Genomic DNA, 26,150 nt, shown 5'->3' with positions numbered 1-26,150 from the left:
ATGGTTACCCCGGAAAGCAAAAAGGTAGAAAGGTTCATCTGGGGATTAACTCAGCCGACCAAAGGGAACGTTATAACAGCAACGCCAGATACCTATGATAGCGCCAAGTGTCTGGCACAAACTTTGATCGATCACAATGATGACCAAGAAGAAGCAAACACCACTCCCGAGCCAACAGAAAAGAGTGGCGAGAAAAGAAAGTTTTGGAAAAAGAAGAAGAAGATTCAGTCTTCCCCAGAACCCTCGAAGAAACAGCAAATAGTGGCAGTCCACGCTGCCACTATTCCTGTTGTTGTTTCTGTTGTCAATTCCACATCTCAAGTACCTATTACCGGATATGTCGGTACCCTCCCGTGGTGTTACCGATGTAACTACCACCATCGCATCCCTGGCCCTTGTCGTGTAAAGTTCTGTAGAAGCTGTGTCCAGGAAGGTCACCTCACACGGACCTGAAAAACCCCAACCCCATCAACTAGTCAAGCTTCCGGAGCTGGTATCGGTCAAACCTACTACAGCTGTGGAGAGGTCGGGCACTATAAGTGAAACTGTCCAAAGACAGTAACGTCTGGCAACACCGGGAGAGTCCTAACTATGGGGCAAGAAAGGACAGTCGCTGATCCCACCGTTGCCACAGGTATACTTCTTTTCGATAAATCTTGTGCCCGTAATCCTTTTCGATTCTAATAATGAAAGGATTTGCTAACCATTCATTGAAATATCTTTCTAAATTAAATCCTTCGTTAATAATCGAAACGTGCACCGTCGAGATGACCAACCAGTGAGAAAGAAAGTGTTAACGTCATACCCTTAGATCGTATCCTCAATTCGGATGGTTATCCCTTTCCATTTGATCTAAAGGTAAACCTTTCATGGAAAGCTTTGATGCAAACTCAGCATGGAATGACTTAGTCTCATTCATGCGGTTAGTCTTGTCTTCGAAAGGGTCGTCTGTTCGTATCTTTCCTTTGACCCAACTCTCATATTCTTCGTACATCAAATCTTAGAAAGTTTTTCCATCCATTCCCCATCCGTATGATATTCGGGAAAACGGGAAGTCTGTAACTTTTTCCCTGATGCCTTTCCAAGAATCCTCGAGAATTCTTTTCCGAACGTCTAGTCAAGTCTCGTACTAATCTAGTTCCTAGAGCTACCTCGTAGCCGAACCTCCGGAAGATGATGTATCCAATACAGCGACCAGGACCTGATGTGATCACCACGAGTTCGTAGTGGTACCCTTCAGTCAAATCATTTTCCTTGATCTTGTAGTAAACAAAGCAGCCATACCCGTGGGCCCATAACCCACAGGTCCCAGAATTCTCTTTCAGGATCATCAAACCCTTAGTTACTCTGCCACATGAAGATGTATCTTCTTGTTGGAGTTTGTTTTCTGTTGGAAGCCTTATCCTAGGGAAAACATGGAATGCTTTGGAAAAGCGAAAGACTTCCCTCATGGTACATAAGACCCTTCACGACCCTTGTGAAATCGATTCCGTAACCTTCAAACTCCGGTTACCCTTGGAACTTAGTAACACCCATCTTATACTTCACGTCTCGGTCCTTAAGAAGTATCTACCCAACGAAACCAAGACGCGTCCCGATAGTGAGGGTTCGCTGGAACGTCAAGCGGAGACCCGATGCCACATGGGAGTGTGAAAACCAGGAGCAGTTGATCCATCTGCATCTCTTTTCATTTCATGAGCTGTAACGTGACCTTTGAATCTCGGGACGAAATTCCCTCTAACGGGGGGATAATGTAACAACCCGAAGTTTTCCATCGCCGAAAACTGTTCTACCCGAAAAATTCGCCGTTTATCAAATTCGTTCCATTTTCGTTTTGGGTTAAATTATTTAAACATCTATGTTTATTATATTCTAAGGATTGTCCAAACCCCTTAGGAACTCATGAAATTAGCCCAAAATACTTATTTCAAACATTTTAGAAACGTCCCCGTCGGGTTACGGAAACTTAATCGGGTGCAACCAAAAGCCCCGTTTAGTGCCGGTATCGGGTAGAATTCCACCATGTCCTGAACTTGGATACTATTTAAAGTGATCCAAACTTTCATTTGAATCTTTTGCTTCATTTCACAACTATCTCTCTCTAACCTCTCTCCTAAATCCAAGTTTAAGGGTCCAAATCATCAATTTAAGGCTTCAAATCTTTGAGGTAACTTCCCTAACTTGCTATACAACCCCTCTAGCCTTCAAATTCGAGTTTAAACCATGGATTAGGACCATTATCATGGGTTTACGGCCCTAGAACTATCCTAGGCCATAAACTCATTTAAAGGGGGGGGGGGGGTTTGAGTAACAAAACCCTTCCAAACCACAACTAGATTTTAGATATGGCTAAATGACTTCATGGATTGGACTTAGAACATTATAGACAAGGATTTTGAGGGATTTGAAAGAGTTTATGGCCCAGGAAGGTGCCTAGGCCGTAAACACTAAGTTAAAAGGATTTTAAGCCCTTAAACCCTTCCAAGACTCAAACAAGGCTTAGATATGACATTTAGAATACTGGTAATGGCCTTAGAACATCACAAACATAATTTTTGAGGAGTAAATGGGAGTTTACGGCGAAGGCACATGCTTGGGCCGTAAACCCCTCAAAAAAGGAGAGTAAACCCCTTTTAACATGTCCAAATGCCTTGAAACTCAACCAATAGCCTTGTGGTAAATCGTAGGACCATCTAAAAAGAGTTTGGGGGTCTTAAACACATCAAACATCCTCTTAATAAGAGTTTATGGCCATAGATCATGCTCTTAGGCCATAAACTCCTAAATGTGAGTTAAATGGTGCCCTAAATTCATAACAAGGCTTGGAAAATTAACTAGAATCACATGTGATTGTTCCTTGTGCCCCAAAATAATTATTCTTGACCATAACAGAGTTTACGGCCGTAAACTCCAAGTTTACAGCCGTGAACTCCCTTAAACATGGTATAAGTCCCCTTAAATTAATCCAAGGCATTTTAGAAGTCCATTCCAACAATTCCCAAGTCCAAACAAGCCATTAAGCACTCAAAATCACACCAACATGAGTTCACGACCGTGAACTCATGTATGTATGTGTTTTATGGTTGTAAACTCCCTAAAATGTTTACTCTTGGGGAGTAAACTCAAATCCCAAGTCCTTAGTACCATTACACGTCCGTAGATGTCACCCGGGTCACTCCAAACACTCGTTTTGAGGTGTTTAATCTCATTGGAGTATAATGTTCTATATAATTAGTGACTGTAAATCTAATTAGATATATATGGACATTATTTCATTTTACATAGGGACATCGCGAGTAATCAGACCCCGAACCGACATTTAGTGTCCGAAATCGTCGCATTTCCGAGTCCGGTGAGTTCATACCCCTACCCTTTTTCCGTGTTTTCAATGGTACAAGTGTATCTTGTACTTAAACTGATTTTCAAATTAATGGTTTCAGTTTCTAAATATCTTGATTTCCAAAGATTGAGATAACTAATGTTTCGAATTGCAGGTTAAATACAAATTTCTTTTAAAGTGTTATAAACTATATTACTTTTTGTAAAATAAATCATACTAATCATAACTAAGATTAATAGTAAACGAATGTGAATACGAATATAACTAATAGGATAGAATGAATACGAATATAACTATTAGGTTAGTACGAATACGAATGCGAATACGAATATAATTAATAGGATAGAACGAATACTAATATAACTATTAGGTTAGTACGAATACGAATATAACTAATAGGATAGAACGAATACGAATACGAATCTATCCAATAGCATAGTACGAATACGAATGCAAATAAGAATATAACAAATAGGATAGAACGAATACGGATAGAAATAGGACTACGAATGCGAATTAACGCCTTTGGATGACACCAAGACTTCGAATATACAACTAGTGTAACCCTTGAGTGTCACCAGAGTTTCGAATTAAATACGAAAATACGCCTCTGGACCTCTACTGAGTTTCGAATATATCCGCCTCAAAATGTCGACAGAGCTTCGATTACACAACTATTGTACTCTTTTGGAACTCAACAGAACTTCAAAAATACTATAATGTACGCTTCTGTGTGATTCCAAATATTCGAAAATACAACTAAGTTAGTAGATAATAGTCATTCGAATGTAGAATAATTAAGGGTTTAGAATACTTAACTAATACTATACACCTGGTAATTACTAGTACTTTGAAATCAAACCTAAGAACCAACTCAACACATAGGAAAATATGGGATTTTCCTGGGATAACATAACAATTAGTAACGAACTTAGAATCAAATAGACAACTCAACACATAGGAAAATATGGGATTTTCCTGGTAGCACATCAAAACATAAACGGATAAAGTCACAAACGAATAACTAAAACTATAAGGAAAATTTGGGATTTTCCTGGAATGATATAACCAACCGTTTTCGAAATTGTAACAAAGGATAACCAAACTGTTTTTATAATAAAATATGGGATTTTCTTGAACAACAACTTTTTCAGAAAGCAAAGGAAACTCGTTCTTTCAAAACTAAACCGCTTATAAACTCACCAGCTTTATGCTGATTTTCAAACCGCTTGTATTCTTAGGTCGGCGTTAGACACGTACATCACAACCTTTTGAAGAAGACGGAGCGTTCCGAAGACTCGTCTTTACTTTTGTTCATATTACATATGTAAAACACTTGTACAACTTTACTTTCAAATAGATGTAAACAATATTATGTAATGTAATGTTTTGTGATTACCGCTTTTCTATGTGCATTGGATTTGATACTCAACGTGGAGTCAACCTCAGAAATGTTTCCGCCTTTGGTTTTCGGGGTGTGACATTATCGAATTCATTAAAGGCATTAAGATCAATTATTTCACTAACAAAAACTACCAAATAATTTTCTATGATCTTATTAAAATCATAAGCCAAGATAATTCATATCAACAATTTCCATAAAAATTAGCTTATCTTATAAACTAACTATAAACTTGAAATTTTGACAATTATCTTTTAATTGGATTAGGATGATCACCATAGCAATCTGATAGGATGAATAAATGAGAAAGATGATTAATTATGATTTATTAATATATTATAAGAATAATATATTAAAAGAGAAATCATATTGTTTAATTAATATTGATAAAAAATTAATTTAGAATTAATTTTGTAGTCAAAAGAGATTAATTATATAAAGGGGACTGATACTATAATTCTAAGATAGCTACAAAGTTGGGCTTAGGATCTATAAAGAAGCAATGGACGAATTTTATATGAGAGTCCATGTAGAAATCATCGAAGGGGCCTTCTGGAAGGATCTTTAGGTTGCTTAAGGACTAAGGAATTGGATTAGGGTTTCCAAGTTGATAACCCTAGAAGCCTAAATATAAAAGGAACCCTTTAGGGTTTATGACTCTGTTAGAGGTGTAACACTTGGGGCACTAGGCTTTCAGTATTCAAGATCAAGAAGGTTTATGATTGTTATTGCTACATAACAATCAAAGGAAGATCTAAACCCTTTTCATATGTTAATTTTGATTATAGGATGCTAGATCTAGGGTTGATGATCTTTGGATGATTATTGCATGTACAATTAGACAAACTACATCCAAAGCTTTAGGGTTTGCATGTGCACCATAGGATTGATGTAATGCTCAAAACCCATTAGTTGTATAATAGCCTTGGCTGTTTATCTAATGTATTTGATGCTTTACATGATCGTTCAAGGCTGAAAATCGCGAAAAATCCACTCTGAAGCATGGACTCGGCGAGTCCATATGTGAACTCGCCGAGTCCACTTGGAACTCGACGATTCAAAGAGTCAGATACCAAAGTTTTCGGGATTTTGACCTGTTTTGGCTTTGGATAATTACCTAAAACGTTTTTCATTTACAAAATCCGATTTTTATTGATATGGAGTGATTGTCTTTGCCAAAATAGAAGATAATTGTCATTTAGTTGGATAATCATTGCCTTATATGATAAACTTTAGTTATTTGAATTATTTGATTGAATTATCTTGAAAGAAAATTGAATTAGGTCAAATTTTGATAACCACCAATTATTTGATTAAATGAATTATTTGTAATTTGATCTAGAAGGTTTTGAAAAGTTTCAAAACTTGCCCTCAAGTTTTGGAATTTAAATTTTTGATTAAAAGTTTAGTTTTGAAATATTTAAATTCTAAACCCTAGAATTTTACAAGTCTAAAATTCAACACTTATGGTTTTATTAAGTTAATTAAGTGTGTAATTAAAAGACAGTTAGTAAATCCATAATGTAATGGTTTATATTTAATTAAATTAACAGTATAATTTATTAAGTTAGACCACCTAGTATTTTAAAAGTGTAAAATACACCATTATAATATATATATAAAACTAAAAGTCTAATATTATATATGTATGGGAAAAGAGTTGGTTTACCGTTAGTAGACCTCATTCACGAAGCTAGTCCGTAAGGGGTGTTTAAGGAGCTAGTCTATAAAATGACCGCCATTGGGTATCCACTCTTACCCTCCACATGCTTGACTAGTGGAGGGTCGTTAGCCGTTGGGTAGGATTGGACACAACCTTCCATTATAAGTATAATGAACACGAAGTAACTAAATGTTTTTATAAAATTCCCAAATCTTAGTTACTTTAGGAAAAATGTGAAGTTGGTGCTAAACCAAGAAATTACACTTTGCACCTTGTCGAGACGTTAGTGGAGCGAGTGTGGTTAACCAACACACTAATTTGGGACTGGTAAGGGTGGCAAAGGGTAACTCGATGTTAATCATAAATCAATGGAGCATGTGTGGTTAACTGGCACATTGATTAGGAGATTTGTAACATTGGGTGTACCAAGTACATTTGCATGGTTATTCACACCTTGTTTGTGATCCTGGGTATCCCAGACACAAACATGAAGGGCATAATTGAGATTAAACATGACATTGTAAAGTTCAATGAATCTCAAAAGATCTAGGAAGTACAATTCATTTAAAACTTAAATTTCCTTTTCGATTTTCATGGTGGAAATTGGTAAATCGACATTTACCTACCTTCAAATGTTCTGCAACTGGATTACAACATCCCTCTTCCGAGTTGTAGGATATTGTGTTGGGCCCTGCCTTAATATCTCATTTGGGTGTTTTATTAAGTACTCAATCAACTAACTTGAATTATGTCCCGGTTTGTAGATGTCTTATTCTAACTGTGGTTTTCCCAAATCCTTTGGAACAAGCTTTCCACATGAAGATGATATTCCACGATTCGATAGAGGAACACAAGATCATTATTCACTTCCTCCACCTCCTCCTACTATTCTCCCTGACCCACGTGTTCGAAGACTTGAAAAGTTCAAGCTCACTCAAGCCTTTTTGGCAAGTAAACACAAAGATGGAAAGTCTATATGTGCACAAGTCTTGGAGATGAAGTCACACATTGATAGGTTGGGAATGATGGGTGTTGTTGTCTCTAGGAAGCTCGCTGTTGACTGGGTTCTTCAATCACTTCCTGACTCATATAGTGAGTTCGTTAAAGAGTACAATATGATGGGCGATGACGTGATCCTCATTGATCTCACCTATTTGTCGAATCAGTGATGATTTGGCACACTGGTCAACCCAATTTGTCTGGTAGACCAACTTCCAAAACTTCCATTAACACTGGCAACACTGGAAGTCCATAAAAGTCTTCTCTTCCCAATGGAAAGGGATTGCCATGGTCAAACCGTTTAACCGGATGGTAAAGTGAAAGACTGAATCTGAGATTGTCCCATGTGCTAGTCTAAAATAGTATGTTTGCCTTTACTTCCAAGAGAAGGGGCATTGGTTACGAAGCTGCCCTGACTACCTGCGAGATCTAAGAGATGGGAGAGTCAAAATGTATGACTCTACTTCAGGTAAAATCCACTATCTGACTCTATTATGTTCCTATTTGTAGATTCTTAATACATGATGTGAAAAGAATGCATTTTGATGTTTTGAAGGATCAGAGAAAAGAAAGGAAATTTAAAGGAAATGTGAGCTAAGTCTGATCGCGAAGAAATGGATTTCGACCGCATGGTTTGAAGATCGGATTTTTGAGTTGCTGCTTAGAGTTATGATAGATTGCTTAGGAATATGTAATAGCATAGTTTTCATTTGAATTGCGTTGTAAGGGCAAGTTTTTTGCAAGTTTTATAAACAAAATGAAATTTTGATTTTTGTCTTATTTATTTATCCTTGAAATGTCATTTGTGAAAATATATGTTTGTTTGTATTATTAGCAATATTGAAATGGATGTAATTCTAGTTATGTTATTTGTGGTGGTGTCAAAAATTTACCAAATATCGAAAGATTCTCATCGCCCAAGTCTTAATTGGACAGAAACTTTGAATCATACAACTTGTATTGTGTGAGGAATGAGAATCTTCATATTTGGAAAATTAAGACTAATTCCTTGACAAAGAGTTAAGTGAAGGACTACGAGAACTGGTACACATGTTTGTGTACTTGTTAAGTCCAACACAAAGAACGATAAAAAATATTCATCATGATTTGCTAAAATTTTAGTAAATGTAGTCAAGCTTACAAGATTATGTATAATTCTGAATCATTGAAAAGTTTAAATGAATAGCAGAACGAATAAGAAGAATCATTTACGTAGAAAGATAAAAGTTTCTCGAATCTGAAAAGAAGGGAGAGTACCTTTGTATCATGTTTTATGATCGTCTTAGTGATTATAGAACCATATCATAATTGATCCTCTAGGAAAAACTTAGTGCACTAGTATGGCTAAGTATAGGAATCGTGAATTGTTGAAATGGTTAAATCAAAGGATGAATCATACTTCATTCCAAATCGAGTCTTAGCGTCATACTCCGAGATTGTGACATTGAGTGACACATATTTAGTAGGTTTGTAACACTCATCAAATGTGGAATAGGAAAAGTTTCTTAATTCTGCACATTTGAAATTGGTAAGTTGTGATGTCTTAGATAAGACAAAGACCAACTAGAACCAATTGTTTGAAGTGTTGGTCTTGATAGGAATTCACACTAACCCTTGAATACTTGTTTTGTCAAGGAATGGTTCTTGACAAGAGAATCATATATATCAAGAGGTCAGTGGGAGTCTTAAACATCTTGAAAAGGTTCAAGAGCTAATAAAGAGTAAACCTATAGTAAATCACTAGCACACGACTTGAAGTTCATAACCTATCGTGTTGACATATGTTTGTTTCTATGTCATTCTAGTTTTAAGTCAACCATGCATGTGAGTTCTATGAGTTCTCATTTGACTGCATAAAGGAAAAGCACCTTGATCAATGGAAAATACATTGATATGTATAGGAGAGCTACTTAACAACCTGGAAGCAATGGTGGGCATTCGTGCTACCATGAGGCAAGAAATTAAGATGAAGTAGTTTTGTCCATATGAGTTTGGATTTGTCACAAACATTATCTTGTAATTATGGTTATGACAAATTCACATGGATAGGAACACATACACCGTAATATCTAAGTGTCATAAGGTTTCTCTCCATTTCATGAAAATGATTGCGAGGAAACGCTTTTACTAAGAGATATTTTAAGGAGATACTAATTGTGAAAATTGTGTTCTCAGATTCGATTATGATTACGAAATCCGTCTACATAGTTCGAATTGTAAGATTTGGCAATTATTCTAAACATTTGGGACTTATTGATATAAGTTCTGGAATTGTTTAAACACACATGTAAGTTATCTAAGGAGAGGTGTATGAGTTTGAGAAGCTTAGATAAAGGTTAATCAAAGCATCTCGTATAAGAAATTTGAACTTTGGTAAAAGTCAATAAGTATTGATTTCTAGAAGTTCAGCTGATTTCTGGGTACATGTCAAAGCTAGTGGGAGCATAACTGTTATGCTAGTAAGCACATAATCATCATGTTAGGGGAGCATGATTATTATTTTAAGTGTTGCAAGTTAGCAAAATTAATTATAGAAAACAAAAGTTTCACTTTGCAAAGTTGCAGGGTTTAAAAGGCTATGTAATGCCCATGTTTCTAGGCTAAGCATTAGTAGATGATGTAATAGTCTAGGTTAACTATTGTAACTCTTTTTGAAGTAATAAAGATGAATTATTTGAGTATTATGTGAATTATGTGCATTTATGTGCTTATTACTCATTTATAAATATATAATAAATAAAGGATAAAAATAAGCATCAAAATTAAATTGTTATATAAACCCAATATATTTACATAAAGTTGTAGTGGTCAAAACAAGGTTTCCGGGGATATAAAGAACGCCGAAATCCGAGTTATAATGAAGAAGTTATGACCTGTCGAAGTTTTACAGCTAAACCGGCACGACACAGTGCGACGTAAATAGTGAATTTATGATAGAAGAATTTTTTGCCTTAGTGATCTAAAAAAAAGTCTTAGTATATATTAAACCGGGAGCGTGCATAAAAAGGACGCCCAAATCTGACTTTGTTTGAGGAAGTTATGATTTTTCTAAGATTGGGCATAATAGTGCACAACCCGAAATTTGAATTTTAGATCGAGCGCTTTTTGGCCAATGAGACCTAAATGAGAATTGAATATCTCATTAATAGGAACTCAATGAAAAAAAAAATACAGACGAAAACGGAGTCCGTATGTAGAAGTTATAAATTTTACGTAGTCGTTTAACAATATAATCTCCTCATACTGTTAAACTTAAAATCGGTTGAGAATTCGCCAACAGAGTCAAAAGAAAAGTTATAGATCTTGTTTTTACCTACGTGTGGATATAAAGAACGATGAAAATGAATCTCGTATGCGAAAGATATGGACGAAGCTTAGTCTGTACTTTTCGAGCGCGACGAATTTGATACAATTTTGTAAATCCAGTGCTATTTGTGAAGAAGAAAGATTGAAGCATGTGGATGTGCATAGATTACAAAGAGCTGAATAAGGCAATGGTGAAAAACAAGTACCCATTGCCGAGGATTTATGACCTAGTCGATCACCTGCAAGGTTCGAGCTATTTCTCAAAGATCGATCTTAGGTCAGGATATCATCAACCGAAGGTGAGAGAGAAGGATATCGAGAAGACTACATTCAGAACTAGATATGGACACTATGAGTTCTTTGTTATGTCGTTTGGAATAATGAATGCTCCAGCAACATTCATGGATTTGATGAACACGGTTTTTAAACCATTCCTCGATAAATCAGTGATCGTATTCATAGATGACATTCTGATTTACTCGAAAAGTCAGGAGGAGCATGGCAGACACTTGCGAGAAGTGTTAGATGTCCTGAAGAAGGAGAAGCTATATGTAAAGTTCTCCAAGTGCTACTTTTGGATTCGAGAAGTCCAATTCATGGGTCATGTGGTTAACCAGGAGGGAATAATGGTTGACTTAGCAAAGATCGAAGTGGTGATGAAGTGGGAACGAACAAAAAGTCCGACAGAGATCCGAAGCTTTCGGGGATTAGCTAGATATTACCGAAGGTTTATCCAAGGATTTTATTTGATAGCTGCTCCATTAACAGCTTTAACCCACAAAGGAGCTACAAATACGTGGAGTGAGAAGCATGAAGAAGAAGTTATGTGAAACATCGATTCTTTCTCTACTCGATGGAATTGAAGACTTCGCAGTATATAGCGATGCGTCGGGAATTGGGTTAGGATGTGTACTAACTCAAATTGAAAAGGTGATAGCGTATGCATCTCGACAATTGAAGGAGCATGAAAAGAACGACCCCGCTCATGATCTGGAGTTGGCAGCGATAGTATTTGCCCTAAAGATATGGACGCATTACCTTTATGGCACAAAGTGAAAACTTTTCACTGATCATAAGAGTCTCCAGTATCTATTTAATCAGAAGGAATTGAATATGAGGCAACGACGCTAGCTGGAATTACTCAAGGATTACGATTGTGAGATTCTTTAGCACCTTGGTGAAGCAAATATCATCGCCGACGCTCTAAGTCAAAAAGTCAACCTTGAAAGAAAAAGGCCAAGAGCATTGAGAATTGAAGTTGTCTCGACGATTGTGGAAAGCATAAAGAAAGCTCAAGAAGAAGCTTCAGAGAAGAATGACCGAAAGGAAGAACGTTTGGGCAAAACGTTGGAGTTCGATACAAATAGTCAAGGACTGAAGGTATTTCAAGATCAGATTTGGGTACCTAAGACAGTAGACATAAGAGATCTTCTAATGGAAGAAGCTCATCTTCTAATGGGAGAAGCTCACAAGACCATGTACTCGATTCATCCTGGTAGCAATAAAATGTATAGGGACCTAAAACCTTACTACTGGTGGCCGACGACGAAGCTCGATGTTGCAAAGTATGTTGCCGAGTGCGTGACATGTGCAAGAGTTAAAGCGTAACATCAGAAACCATTCAGGAGTTTAGAACCTTCACCTATACCCATGGGTAAATGGGAAGACATCACCATGGATTTTGTGACTAAACTGCCCAGAACGAAGAACGGTCACGACAAGATTTGGGTGGTCGTGGATCGTTTCACTAACAGTGCACACTTCATAGCAGCCAACGAGAGGTGGTCTATGGATAAGCTTGCAAATGCTTATGTGAAGGAAGTAGTAAAACTTCATGGTGTTCCTCTAACGATTGTATTGGATTGTGATAGTCGTTTCACATGAAGGTTTTGGAGAAGCCTACAAGAGGAATTGGGTATGAAGTTGTACTTAAGTACAGCTTACAATTCGCAGATTGATGGTAAGAGTGAAAGAATGATTCAGACAGTGGGAGATATGCTGAGAGCATGTACTCTGGAATTCCAAGGAAACTGGGATGAACACTTACCTTTGGTAGAGTTTTCCTACAATAACAGTTTCCACTCGAGCATCAAGATGGCACCCAATCAAGCATTGCATGGACAATAGTCTCGTATTCCGTCTTGTTGGCTTGAGGCCGGAAAAAAGTAGTTTATGACCCCGAGATAGTCCATGAGATTGCTGAAAAGCTGAAGGTGATCAGGGAAAGTATGTTAGCAGCTCAAGATCGTCAGAAGAGCTATGCTGACAAGAAAAGACGAACAATGACTTTTGAAGTTGGAGATTCTGTTTGCTTAAAGTCTCACCATGGAAGGGACTTATAAGATTCGGAAAGTGAGGAAAGTTGAGTCCAAGGTTTATTGGACCATTCAAAGTTCTTTAGAAGATTAGGAACCAAGCTTACAAGCTCGAATTACCCTAAGAACTAGATGGTATTCATAACACCTTCCATGTGTGTTATTTGAGGAAGTTCACGGGAGAAGTTCCCAACATAATTCCAATCTCAGAATTAAGGATGGATGAGAACAAGAGGCTAATCGAAGAGTCCGAGGTGATTATTGACCATAAGACTAAGAAGTTACAATGCAAGATGGTCGATTTAGTGCTAGTTCATTGGAAACATACGAATGGGTCGAATCTCACTTGGGAAACAGAGAGGGACATGATGAATCACTAACAACATCTGTTTGTTCGCGCATGATTCCGGGACGGAATCATCCTAAGGGGGAAAGAATTATAATGGCCGTGTTTATGGGCTAAGCATTAGTAGATGATGTAATAGTCTAGGTCAACTATTGTAACTCTTTTTGAAGTAATAAAGATGAATTGTTTGAGTATTATGTGAATTATATGCATTTTTGTGCTTATTACTTGTTTATAAAGGTATAATAAATAAAGGATAAAAATAAGTATCAAAATTAAAGTGTTAGATAAACCTGATATCTTTACATAAAGTTGTAGTTGTCAAAACAAGGATACCGGAGATATAAAGAACACTGAAATTTGAGTTATAACGATGAAGTTATGATATGTGGAAGTTTTATAGCAAAACCGGCACGACACAGTGCGACGTAAATAGTGAATTTATGGTAGAAGACTTTTTAGCCTTAGTGATCTGACCAAAAGTCATAGTATACGTTAAACCTGGAGCGTGCATACAAACAACGCCCAAATCTAACTTCGTATGAGGAAGTTATGATTTTTCTAAGATTGGGCATAGCAGTGCACAGCACGGAATTTGAATTTTAGATCGATCGGGTTTTGGCCAACGCGACCTAAATGAGAATTGAAGATCTCATTAATAGGAACCCAATGACAAAAATACAGATGAGAAAAGAGTTTGTAAGTAGAAGTTATGAATTTTACGACGTCATTTAACAGTATACTGTTAACTTTAAAATCGGTCAAGAATTAGCCAATAGAGTCAAAAGAAAAGTTGTAGATCTTGTTTTACCTACGCATGGATATAAAGAACGATGAAAGCGTAGTCTCTACTTTTCGAGCGCGACGAATTCGATACAGTTTTGTAAATCTAAGATAGAATGAGAATTAGCCAACAGGGTCTAAATGAAAGTTGTAGTACCCATAATTACCAACGAATGGATATAAATAACATTGAAAACCGAGCTCGTATGCGAAAGATATGGATGAAGCTTAGTCTTTACTCTTCGAGCGCGATAAATACGATACAATTTTTGTAAATTTGAGATAGAATGAGAATTAGCCGACGGGGTCTAAATGAGAGTTGTAGTACTCGTAAATACCAATGTGTGGATATAAAGACGTAGAAAAAGGAGCTTGTACGTGGAAGATACGGATGAAACTTATGGACTACTCTACAATAAAACTCCTATTAATAAGAGATGAACTCTTCATAATTTCTTCACACCATAAGCCTTTGTTGCTCTCTCTAACTTCTCACTAGCCTCCCTAAACTCCTCCCAAGTCAAGGGAACCTCCCTAGCACGAGTAGGAAGCCCCGTAGTGCCCGAAGGCTCCGAGAAGAAAACCTTTTGGCTTGGAAACGCTGCTCCAGCGAACCCCAGTTTTTAATAAAAACCCGCTGTAAGTGAGCTACGCCTACACGATTTCTAATATAGCTTTTATTTATATATAGTATTGTTATTAGGACCTTATAATAAGTATTTGGGCTATTATTATGAGTTATATAAGTGTCATTATAATATCTTTTTAACCACTCGCGGTACGGGGAATCTGGTTTGAAGGGCCACTTGGGTTGTTGGATTTAGAAGTGCTATATGCCAAAATGATCCTGCCCTTCGGTGTTTCATGTTTGACCCTATCTGTACATAGTGGTTGAGAAATATTGTTTCGTGCTTATATAATAGTAATAATAGGTAGACTATTAATTAGTCTCGGTGTAATACTAGACTAAACTCTAGTGGTAATGATATTAGGTTTTGTCCACGAAAATTTGTTTTGAGTAAACAAAGTGTTGTTTGAGTACCAAGTCACCACCTTACCAGGTAAGTGCATAGTTACTTTCATCTTACACATAGATATGAAGTATTTAATATAAACTACGTGCTATGTGGGAATATTGTCTGAATACTTGCTGTCTATGTTGATGAAAGATTTTTATACATGTTTTAAATGATTTAAACTGTATATGTGTTTTATATCTACAAAAATGTTGGGGTAAAACATGGGTAGATGTAATAGATGATGTGTGATAAAATGATGAGAGACTTCGTTATTGTTGTTGTTTATTCTGGCATCTAGCGGAGTATGGATGACGACCACAGACTCTTCTAGACAGTCCAGCGGAACATAATAGGCTCGCAACCTGTAGGTGTTTGTGAACGATGTGTTCACCGGTGTACTCCATCCCCCTCACGGTTGCCTTTAGCACATTTATTGCTGAGGAAACCCCTTGGTAGTAGTGTCCATCCCGATGTTGATCCTTAATCTAGGTCCCTTATGATAGTTCTTTTAGCGACGTAATGTGAGGATAATGGGAACGGGTAATCAGGTTATTGTTGGTTGATGAAATTAATAAACTTATTTATTGTGGGTTGAAAACCCTATGTGCTCACCACGCTCCCAAGCCTGACCCACTCAGTTTCTTTTGTTATAGGTAGTGGCGCACGAGCATAGACATGATGTTTGGGATGAGAGATTACGAATACAGGCCTACAGTTATGAATAAATGCCGTAAGGATTATATTATACTATTTATGCTTTTGATCTGTATCGAACATGACATACCGAGGTTTTTAATGAAATACATTTCTATGGAAATTCTTTTCTAATCTTTATCATATTTTATTTTGGGAACCGAAATCGGTTTTTTCTGGCCGTGAAAATGAGGATGTCACGGGTTGTTTTGCTATAATTAAGGGAGAGAATATTATACTTTATTTAAAATCTAAAATCTTAGATCAAGAAATTTTAATCAAAATTATTCATAGGACATATATAAATGTTATGTTGAAAAGATTCAACATAAGGAAATTATATATATGGCAATATTATAGAAAAAAAACTGGTAAAGTATCACTTTCTTACTATGAATCGTGTCCCATACGCTTAGGGTATAATATGAATTGCATATGCTGTAATATTCTACCCTTCTGATTTTCCAAATGACTCGGGCAATAAGAGGGAAAATGGACCAGAACTGGTCATGACTAAAATAGTTAAACAACTGTCAAAGACAATCTAAGGTTCGTCAAGGATTGGTCACTTGTGCGTAGTTGGAAGTATAGTAATGAATGGACCATATTGAATTTATTATGAATATATAGGACTCTATTTAAAATGATTTGTCATATGGAAAATATGGAAATTTTTCCATAATGGGAGTTGGATATTAAGAATCTATGTAGATTAGAATCCTTTATGCAAGAAGGATGTTCAAAGGAATGTACTTTGAATGTGAGACTTCATGTCTATGGAATTGTCTTGTAACAATATCCAATAGAGCACTTTGTAATTTCGTTGCTAGAGTCTCAGTGACTTTTGTGATATGGAATTAGGAATTGTGAAATGTGCATCATTAGAAATGTTTTCAAGTGATCTATTTCACAAAGTAAGGACTATAAGTAAACATAGTGTGCATGCTTGGAGCATGAGACAACTGTTGTTATGATTCAAGTAATAAGTTGATTATCCAAAACATTGTGAAATGAATATTGGGTAATAAATATGGTGATTAAATTAAAGGTGTTTTCTATTTATACCCAAAAGTTTTGGGGCCATATAGGATTAATATTATTCTTATGTTTCACTTTGCATGTTTTGACTTCCAGAATAACTAGGTTATTCAAAACATCTATGGTCGGTCATGCGTTGGAAGTAGGTATGAGGAAGCACTGTCATGAATCCGTCTGTAGATTTTCTAAGGTGTTTAGAAAAAGCACAAGTTTGTCGCAGAGTTCATGAGTGCACCTGTAATAACATTAGAGTATTGTATTAAACCCACGCTGACTTGAATCACTTCATGGATTTTAAAATGAGTGATTGGTGAGACGATAATGAGTATGGTCCTTGTGGGTTGCCTTCACCATAGCAAACTGATATGATGAATAAAGGAGAAAGAGGGTTACTTATGATTTTATTAATATATTATAAGAATAATATATTAAAAGAGAAATCATATTGTTTAATTAATATTGATCAATAATTAATTTAGAATTAATTCTTTGGTCAAAATAGATTAATTAGATAGAGGGGACTGATACTGTAGTTATAAGATAGTTACAAAATTGGGCTTAGGATCCATAAAGAAACAATGGATGAATTCTATATGAGAGTCCATATAGAAATCGTCCAAGGGGCCTTCTCGAAGGATTTTTGGGTTGCCTAAGGACTAAACAACTGGATTAGGCTTTCTAACTTGATAACCCTAGAAGCCTAACAATAAAAGCAACCCTTTTATGTCTCCAAAAACCTGCCTAAATCTTCTTCTTGCTAAGTCATCTTTTTGCTAAGTGGTTTTTGTGACTCCATTAGAGGTGCAACACTTAGGACACTAGGCTTCCAGAAGTCAAGATCAAGAAGGTTTATGGTTTTTTCTGCAACATAACAATCAAGGTAAGATCTAAACCCTTTTCATATGTTTATTTTCATTATATTATGTTAGATCTAGGGTTTATGAGCTTTGGATGATTATTACATGTACAACTAGACAAACTAGATCCAAAGCTTTAGGGTTGGCATGTCCACCATAGGATTGATGTAATCATCAAAACCCATCATGCTACTATACAATAAAAAAATAGATTTAATGATTCAAAACAGTTTGTGGTAATGATCCTAAACCAACTATGGCCAAAAACCCCGAAAATTTGCGTCTGATCATGCAACTCGTCGAGTTCATCTTTGGACTCAGCGAGTTCAACCTGCCAGATTGTTGTTTTTTGGTTTTCCAGCATTGAACAATTAGCTCTGCATCAAATATAATAGAAAACAACCCTTGTCTCGGATACCACTATTGGTTTTTGTATACTATAACATCTTATGGTGCATATATAACCCTAAAAGCTTTTCATCTATGTTTTCTCTAATTATACATATAATATTGTTTCCAAATCTTGAAGCCTACAACTAACATATATTGTTTCCAAATCTTGTAGCTTGTAGTTTTGGCCTTTAAGAACTTAGTGCCTGAAATGTTGCACCTCAAACGGTTCACAACACACCTTGGACAAAGGATGAATTTTGAGAGAGAATGTCTTGCTCACAAATTGGCTCATATGAACTCATAGAACATTAGGGTTTCCGATTTTACCTATAGGGTCAAGTATATATATTTTAGGAATCCAAGAGTCATGGGTAAACCCTAATCCATACTCTTGGGCTAATTATCTATGATCCATGATTCAAGTGGGCTAACTCTTTATGGATTCTCCCTTAAATTTAGTCCATCATGTATCATAATCCCAAACCATGTATATAACTAATTAACACAATTAGTCCCCATTAATTTAATTACTCTCTTTTGATCACTAAATTAATTCCAAATTAATTCTTGATCAATACTAATTAAATCATATGATTTCATATTAATATATTATACATTATAATATATTAATAAATCATACGTAACCTCTTCTCAAAAGTCCATCATATCAAATTTCCATGGTGATATACAACCCGAAATGGACCAAGCTACTCTCGGGTTAAGTACATACCAATTATAGTTATGGGCTTAGACAGCTATTCCAACAAAAAATTCCCATTAACTCGTCGAGTTCACTAATGAACTTGTCGAGTTGGCCAAAAATCCAACGTCTTAATGTATTAATCTGATTCCAACGAATCTATAGACTCCAAATCTCAGATTTCTTCCAAAATGATGTCTAGAAGAGTAAAGTTTCCAACTTTTCCCTTAAGTACCATCCATAATGAGTCAAAATCAATCTCTAGGTTTATTAGAGTGAGTCTTAATACATTAATCCCTTAAACTTTCACGACATAGTCCCATAACCCGGATCTGGTGTCCAAAGGTTGGAAAATCACGTAAAGTGTCCAACTTTACGTCCATACAAGCTAAAATACACTCTAGCGCTTAATAAAGTCTTAATGAGGGACTTATTGCATGAATGGAACTTAAAAACTAATAACGTTTGCAACTTTAAGTCAAGAGGAGTCATGAAGGTGTCAGATCTAACTTATTAACACTGGAAACCTCAACATCTTCGACAACCTAATGAAAATCCCAAAATCGTGCTAAAACTTCAAACAAAGGGATCTAGATGAATATAAGGCAATATGTCGACTTTATACCTCAAGAAGATTGTTATTGGTGAAGAGTTTCTGGATCTACAATCCTTCTTCCAAGCTAGATGCTTCCAACTTCTAAGCTCCTTCCAAAGGATCACCAAAATCAATTCTCCAAGCTCACCACAACTCATACACTCAAACTTGCAAGGTGATATACAAACTTAGGGTTTCTGGACAAAGGAGGTAGGTAAGGAGGCCAGCAAAGGGGGGTTTAGGACCTTTAAATAGGATGCAACACCTTAAAATTAGGGATTCATCCCAGCCGCCAACTCGTCGAGTTCCAACCATGATTTTCTAATATTTTGAGAAATGTTTTATACTTGGACCAAATGTTACAGCAAATGATGGTGTTGAAATTCTCAAGATGTTTGATGTTTGAGCATATCCCGCTTCCAAGGTGAGACATGTAAAATTATATCTTTTATGTTATTTCCAATTGCTATATAGCTACTTATTACTTTTGTTTAATTAAATATGTTTAATTATATAGGTTCTTGTTGAATTGGTTAAGCTTCAAGATAAAGAAATAGGATATGTACTACTATAGTATATTTTAAGAGAGTAAAAAACAAGACTCACCCCACATCTGTAATTAGAGGATACAACATGTTATTAGTTCTTGGTGAAATTTCACTCAAGTGTAAATGAACGATCTATTGATTTTTTTAATAACTAAAGATATTGGATTTTATTTAGAATACGTAAATGTAATATAATCTTTTCCTCGAGATTCAAACAACATTTTGAACAACATCTATATATAAAATTATTGTTGACATACTCATACATGTAGAACTTTAAGGAAAAACAGTAAAAAAAGGTTGGAAATGATTTTAATTATTATTTTCTCATCTAAATAAGGGATTCAGATGTATTATTTGATGTAGTACAACCTCCAGGAGGTTGTACTACAAGCAACATATGGCTCTTTGCATTTTATTTATTCCACAGCAACCCTTCCTACAAAGGCTCCCACCCGGTGTTGAACCACATGATTGTGGTTTTAATGATCCGCCACTTCCACTTCCACTTCCATTACCATTTCCATTTCCATTTCCACTTCCAGTTCGACTTCCACTACCACACCCGTCGGGTCCATCTATTTGTTGTACATAGTCATCAACGCATTTTGTAGCTGCATACATCAATTTCAAATATTTTTAATCTTTAGGGAAGGACAAGTTGTATATGCACTCCTATATATTATATTTAAGGTTAGTTTGATCAGAAAATCTAGAAATCAGTGATGACTGGAAAAGAAATTAACTATAGACTATTGATAGTAATCTAGGTGTGAGCCGCATGTGTATTACATGAGTATACTTAAAACAATTATATATATATATATATATATATATATATATATATATATATATATATATATATATATAAACATTTGAGAAATTTGAATTTATAAGAAAAATGAGAAAAATTTTGAATTATTAGAATTAAAGTCTTGTTTTTTCTCTTTTAAGTTTAAACAAATAATTTAGATAAATAACCAAAGTAAATTAATGAAACTTTATTTTTGTAATTTTCAAATTATAAGAAAAGTCTATTAATGAAATTGATATGCATTTACTATTAAATTTAAATATCATATGAAATTTAATAAAATAGGAAAACCACAAAATTACATGTGGAAAAAAATAATTCAAAATAACCATAAAATAACATGTCGCAAAATAAATAAAAGTGACAAAGTAGCAAAAAAAATCTTCATTTATTAGAGAATATTTAAATATCATATGAAATTTAATAAAATAGAAAACCACAAAATTACACGTGGAATAAAAATTAATTCAAAATAACATGTGAGAAAACAAAATCACAAGAATATAACCCTACCAAAAGTAAGATAAAATAAAATTGTTTTCTTATAAAAAAATAAATAACTACACGTATTTACAATGCAAACTTAGTTAATTTATAAGTAATACCGGAGCAGCAGGGACGGTTTTGTAGTGTTGCCCGGTGTGGCACCGGCAACACCTAATTTTCGTATATGTATTGTAAATTTTTTCAAAATTTTTTTTTTATATATCGGCAACTATGTAAAAAAAATTGGCAACTACAAAAAAAAATTTGCCACCCAATTGGATCAACTAAGCCCAAAAATATATTTATAACTTAGATTTATCAATTAGTAGTCCAAAAAGTCTATTAATTTTAGCCCAAAAAAAAACTAGTGTAGCCCAAAGCTCATTTGGATAATTGGATCTTTTGATCCAATTGGAAGAAGGGTAAAAAAAAACTTGCGGCCAAGATGAGTAGCAAAACAGAAAGCAAAAAAAAAAAGAAAAAAAAATCGACACAGTGAAGTCGACTTGGAGAGTTCGACTGTGACGCCTCAGCCCTCATGATTCACGAAGACTTACTTGGTGCTTGATACTTCCATTGCTAATTCCTTCTAATTTCTTGAGTATCTTGTTGATTGAGTAGCAAAAATCGATTCCCAATTGTTCAATTCGACTCCAATTGACCAAGCCCTAGCTAAGAATGAAATAAGTAAGTGTTTGAAAATTGAAATTTTACCAATTTGTTTAGGTTGAAATTGCTATGTTTTTATCTTGAATTGGTGAAATTGCTATGTTTCCATTGATGTTATTGCCTTATTGATTGATTTGGTGAAATTTTACCAATTTGTTTAGGTTGAAATTGCTATGTTTTTATCTTGAATTGGTGAAATTGTTATATTTTCATTGATGTTATTGCCTTATTGATTGATTTGGTGAAATTTTACCAATTTATTTAGGTTGAAATTGCTATGTTTTTATCTTGAATTGATGAAATTGCTATATTTTCATTGATGTTATTGACTTATTGATTGATTTGGTGAAATAAAATTGCTACGTCATATTGTCTTTATTGAAATTCAATTTTGATTTGGTGTAATTTCTATGTTTTGACTTTTGATTGAAGCTATTGGATGATTTGGTGAAATTATTAGTTATTTAGCTTAATGTTGAATTGTAGGTTACCCTTGGTGGTTTTCTTACCAAAAGACCAAGACCTAATATTAATGAAAGTGGTGAAGGGTCTTCCCAAACACCAATCACCAACCAATCAATTCCTTCGGTCTCTAATGCAATTCCACAAACACCATGCTCTAATGAAACTAATGATGGTGTTGATTTGAAAGATCTTCCAAAGGACCTGGCGTATAAGCCAATGATTACAAGTTATGCCTCAAATATAAGAGATGATGTAAGAAGGGCATATTTGCTTCAAGGACCTTGTCAAATAAGGCTACATAAGTTTCCAAAAAAGAAAATAGGTGATAGATTAAGAAGCTTCGTTCCTTCATGGTTTACGATTTTGATTCGTTAGAATATAGTGTGAAAGATAAAAAAGAATATTGTTTATATTGTTATGTATGTGGAGACCTCATGGGACAAAAAGGAGGGAGAGATGCATTTGTTTCCCTAGGTTTTGATACTTGGAATAAAAAAAATGCATTTCGGACTCATATGGGTAATGTTGATAGTTTTCACAACAAAGCAAGAGAAAAGTGTGACTTTTTATTGAGAGAAAAACAAGCTATTAATGTAGTGTTGAGGAGGCAAACGAAGCAGAGGACCATAAATATAAAGCACGATTACGTGTTTCTATTATTGTTGTTAAACTTTTATTGAAGACCGGTTTACCGTTTCGTGGTAATGACGAGTCGGTTAACTCGGAAAATGGAGGGCTTTACATTGAAGTGTTAAAAGCCATTCGAGAGACTAGTGAAGATATTTTCAACAATACTTTAGAAAATACTCCTAAGAACAATCAACTTATTTGCCCTAAAATCCAAAAAGAACTTGTGCAATGTTTTGCACAAGAAGTACTTTTGAGTATTCGTCAAGAGATTGGTCAAGATGTATTCGCTTTATTGGATGAATCTAGCAATGTCTCAAAAAAGGAACAAATGGCTATTGTTTTGCGATATGTTGATAGTCTTGGCTTTGTGAAAGAAAGATTCATTGGAGTTGTGCACGTAAAGGATACATCCTCTTTGACACTCAAAAACGCCTTAAATGAAGTACTTATAAGTAATAAGTTGAGTTTTAGTCAGGTAATTTATTCTTTACTTTTTTGTTACTTTAATTTAATTTAATTAGCTTTGTGTTATATTATTTATATATTTTTCAATTTTTTAAATAGATAAGAGGACAAGGTTATGATGGGGCGAGCAATATGCGAGGGGAATTCAATGGTTTGAAAGCTTTGATATTACAAGAGAATGACACAGCTTTTTATGTACATTGCTTTGCACACCAACTTCAATTGGTGGTTGTAGCTGTAGCAAAAAAGCATGATGGTGTTAGTGACTTTTTTGAGCAAATTTCGTTGGTGGTTAATGTTGTTTGTGCCTCGTGTAAAAGAAAAGACATGCTATGGGAACAAGCAAGACAAAGGGTGCAAAAAGGCTTATGTAGTGGTGAACTTGAAACGGGAAGAGGGTTAAATCAAGAGACTACACTTGTTCGGGCGGGAGATACAAGATGGGGTTCACATTTCAACACACTCACAAGTCTGATGAAGTTGTTTGCGGATGTTCTTTTGGTTTTAGAATTTGTGAAAGTGGATGGAGGGTCACTGACAAACCGCCAACAAGCGTCCGGAATTTTAGCATATTTTCAATCTTATAAGTTCGTGTTTTACTTGTATATGATGTATGACATTTTACACCTCACGGGTACATTATCAAAGCAACTTCAAAAAAAAGATCTAGACATTTTAGAAGCGGCTTCGATGGTTAGAGGGACAATGGACGCATTGCAATCTTTAAGAGACACGGGGTTTGCTACCATTTTGCCAAAGGTATCCTCTTTTTGTCAAACACACAATATTGCTACTCTACAAATGCAGGATTTTTATATTGGTGCGAGAAACCGTACGACCACAAAGACTAATAGATTTCACTTTGAGGTTGAAATCTTCAACACGGTGGTAGATATGCAACTGACAGAATATCGGGATCGATTTAGTGAAACAAGCACCCAGTTACTAGAATACATGGGTGCTTTAAGCCCTTGTGATTCATTTTCACAATTTGACAAATCAAAGTTGTTGAAGTTGGCTAAGTTGTACAAGTATGACTTTGATGATTCGGATTTGATAGATCTTGAAGGACAACTTGAGATATTTTATCACTCTTCCATTAAAGATGAGCGTTTTACCACTTTGAAAGGAATTTTCGAGCTTTCTCATTTGATGGTTAGTACGGGGAAACATCAGTCTTATCCTTTGGTTTATAAGCTATTAAAGTTAGCTTTCATATTACCTGTAGCAACCGCTAGTGTAGAAAGATGTTTTTCGAAGATAAAGCTCCTGAAGACCGACTTGCGCAACAAGATTGGCGATGAGTTTTTGAACGATGCGTTGCTTTGCTATGTTGAGACCGAAGCACTTGTGAAAGTTGAGAATGAAAAGGTAATGGAACGGTTTCAAAAGATGTCCGCACGAAGAGGACAAATTTAAATTGTAATAGATGATAGATTGTTTTTATGGTTTTAACTTTTATGTACTGGATCGCTTATTTGTATTAGACATAATGAATTAGCTTTTGGTTTTATATTATGTTTGACCGGAAAAAAAATTCGGCAACACCTACTATCAATTCCTGCGTCCGTCCCTGTGGAGCAGCTTCTATTAGCGTTTTTTTTATTATTAACTGTGAGATGTGAGATGTTTAGAGAAAACCGAACCTAGTTGGCGGACATGCTTGTATGGAGTCCGAGCAGTAGCGATGGTTGTAATGAGGTGAGATGATGAACTAATGACGATGAGTATGATAAGAGCCAAGGTAAGTCACCCTCCTTTTAAGATCGAGGCCATTTTTTTAATGATTTAATGAATATGGATGTGTGAGTAACCATTGATGAAAGATCCATTTATACACGATCATTCCCCAATGGTTTGTTCAAACAGTGTCCAATTGTTTTAGTCAACGATATAGTCCGAGTAAAGGAAATTGGTAAGAAAAGAGTGTGGCGCGCAGTTGTTAGCTATAGCCGCCTAAGAAATCCTACCTTCTTGCTCATTTCCTGAACTTTGTCTCTGCGGTTTAATTTATCTTGACTTCCAATATATGTTTGATCTAAGACATCATATTCTGGCGTGGTCATCCTGCCACGCTATGCATGTGTATTGCTAACCATTTTTTTTTTAAAGAGACTTGTTTGTGTAATCTTCATTAACAATTTGAAACTGTGGAAAACCGTTCCTAAAATTGATAAGACCATATATTGTGGCTCCCATTCGATTTATTTATGTTAACTTTCTTCTTATTCATTTCATTTTTTTTAATGATTTAATGAATCGGTCCCGGAATCGGCATCGGGATGGAATCGGTCGGGCCGAGACCGAAACTATAATTTCGTCAATTTTTTGAACCGGGACCCAGTAAAACCGGTCGTTGGAATCGGCCCAAAACCGGGAACGGGACCGTATAACTCACTCAAAATTTGAAAGTTGCATAGCTTACTAAATTTAACTTTTTTTGACCTGAATCTTTTCCTACACATAGATTATGCTTTGTAATTAAGTTTAGACTATAAAAACGTTGAATTTGGTTAAAAATTGAATGAGTTATAAGCCCCGCAAGGAGGGAGTGTGAAATCAGAATTTTTTTTAATGTTTCAGCAATTAAATGTAATCTAACTTTGTTTTTCAAATGTGCACAA

The 26,150-nt window shown here is 35.4% G+C and overlaps 1 protein-coding gene across 1 annotated transcript; it reads left to right on the top strand.

The window, feature by feature from the left end:
* LOC145029562 (uncharacterized) lies at positions 1-24,945 on the top strand. The gene is made up of 4 exons (XM_078978066.1): positions 1-321; positions 22,453-22,683; positions 23,114-23,536; positions 23,626-24,945. The coding sequence occupies exons 1-4, from the start codon at positions 1-3 to the stop codon at positions 24,943-24,945; spliced, it is 2,295 nt and encodes a 764-aa protein (XP_078834192.1).
* The last annotated feature ends 1,205 nt before the right edge of the window (positions 24,946-26,150 follow it).

This window comes from Lactuca saligna, chromosome 2 (genome assembly GCF_052625555.1).
Source record: "Lactuca saligna cultivar CGN05327 chromosome 2, ASM5262555v1, whole genome shotgun sequence".
NCBI classification, from domain to species: Eukaryota; Viridiplantae; Streptophyta; class Magnoliopsida; order Asterales; family Asteraceae; genus Lactuca; species Lactuca saligna.
Note: the sequence above shows the minus strand (reverse complement) of the source record. Positions and strands in the feature narration are given on the sequence as shown.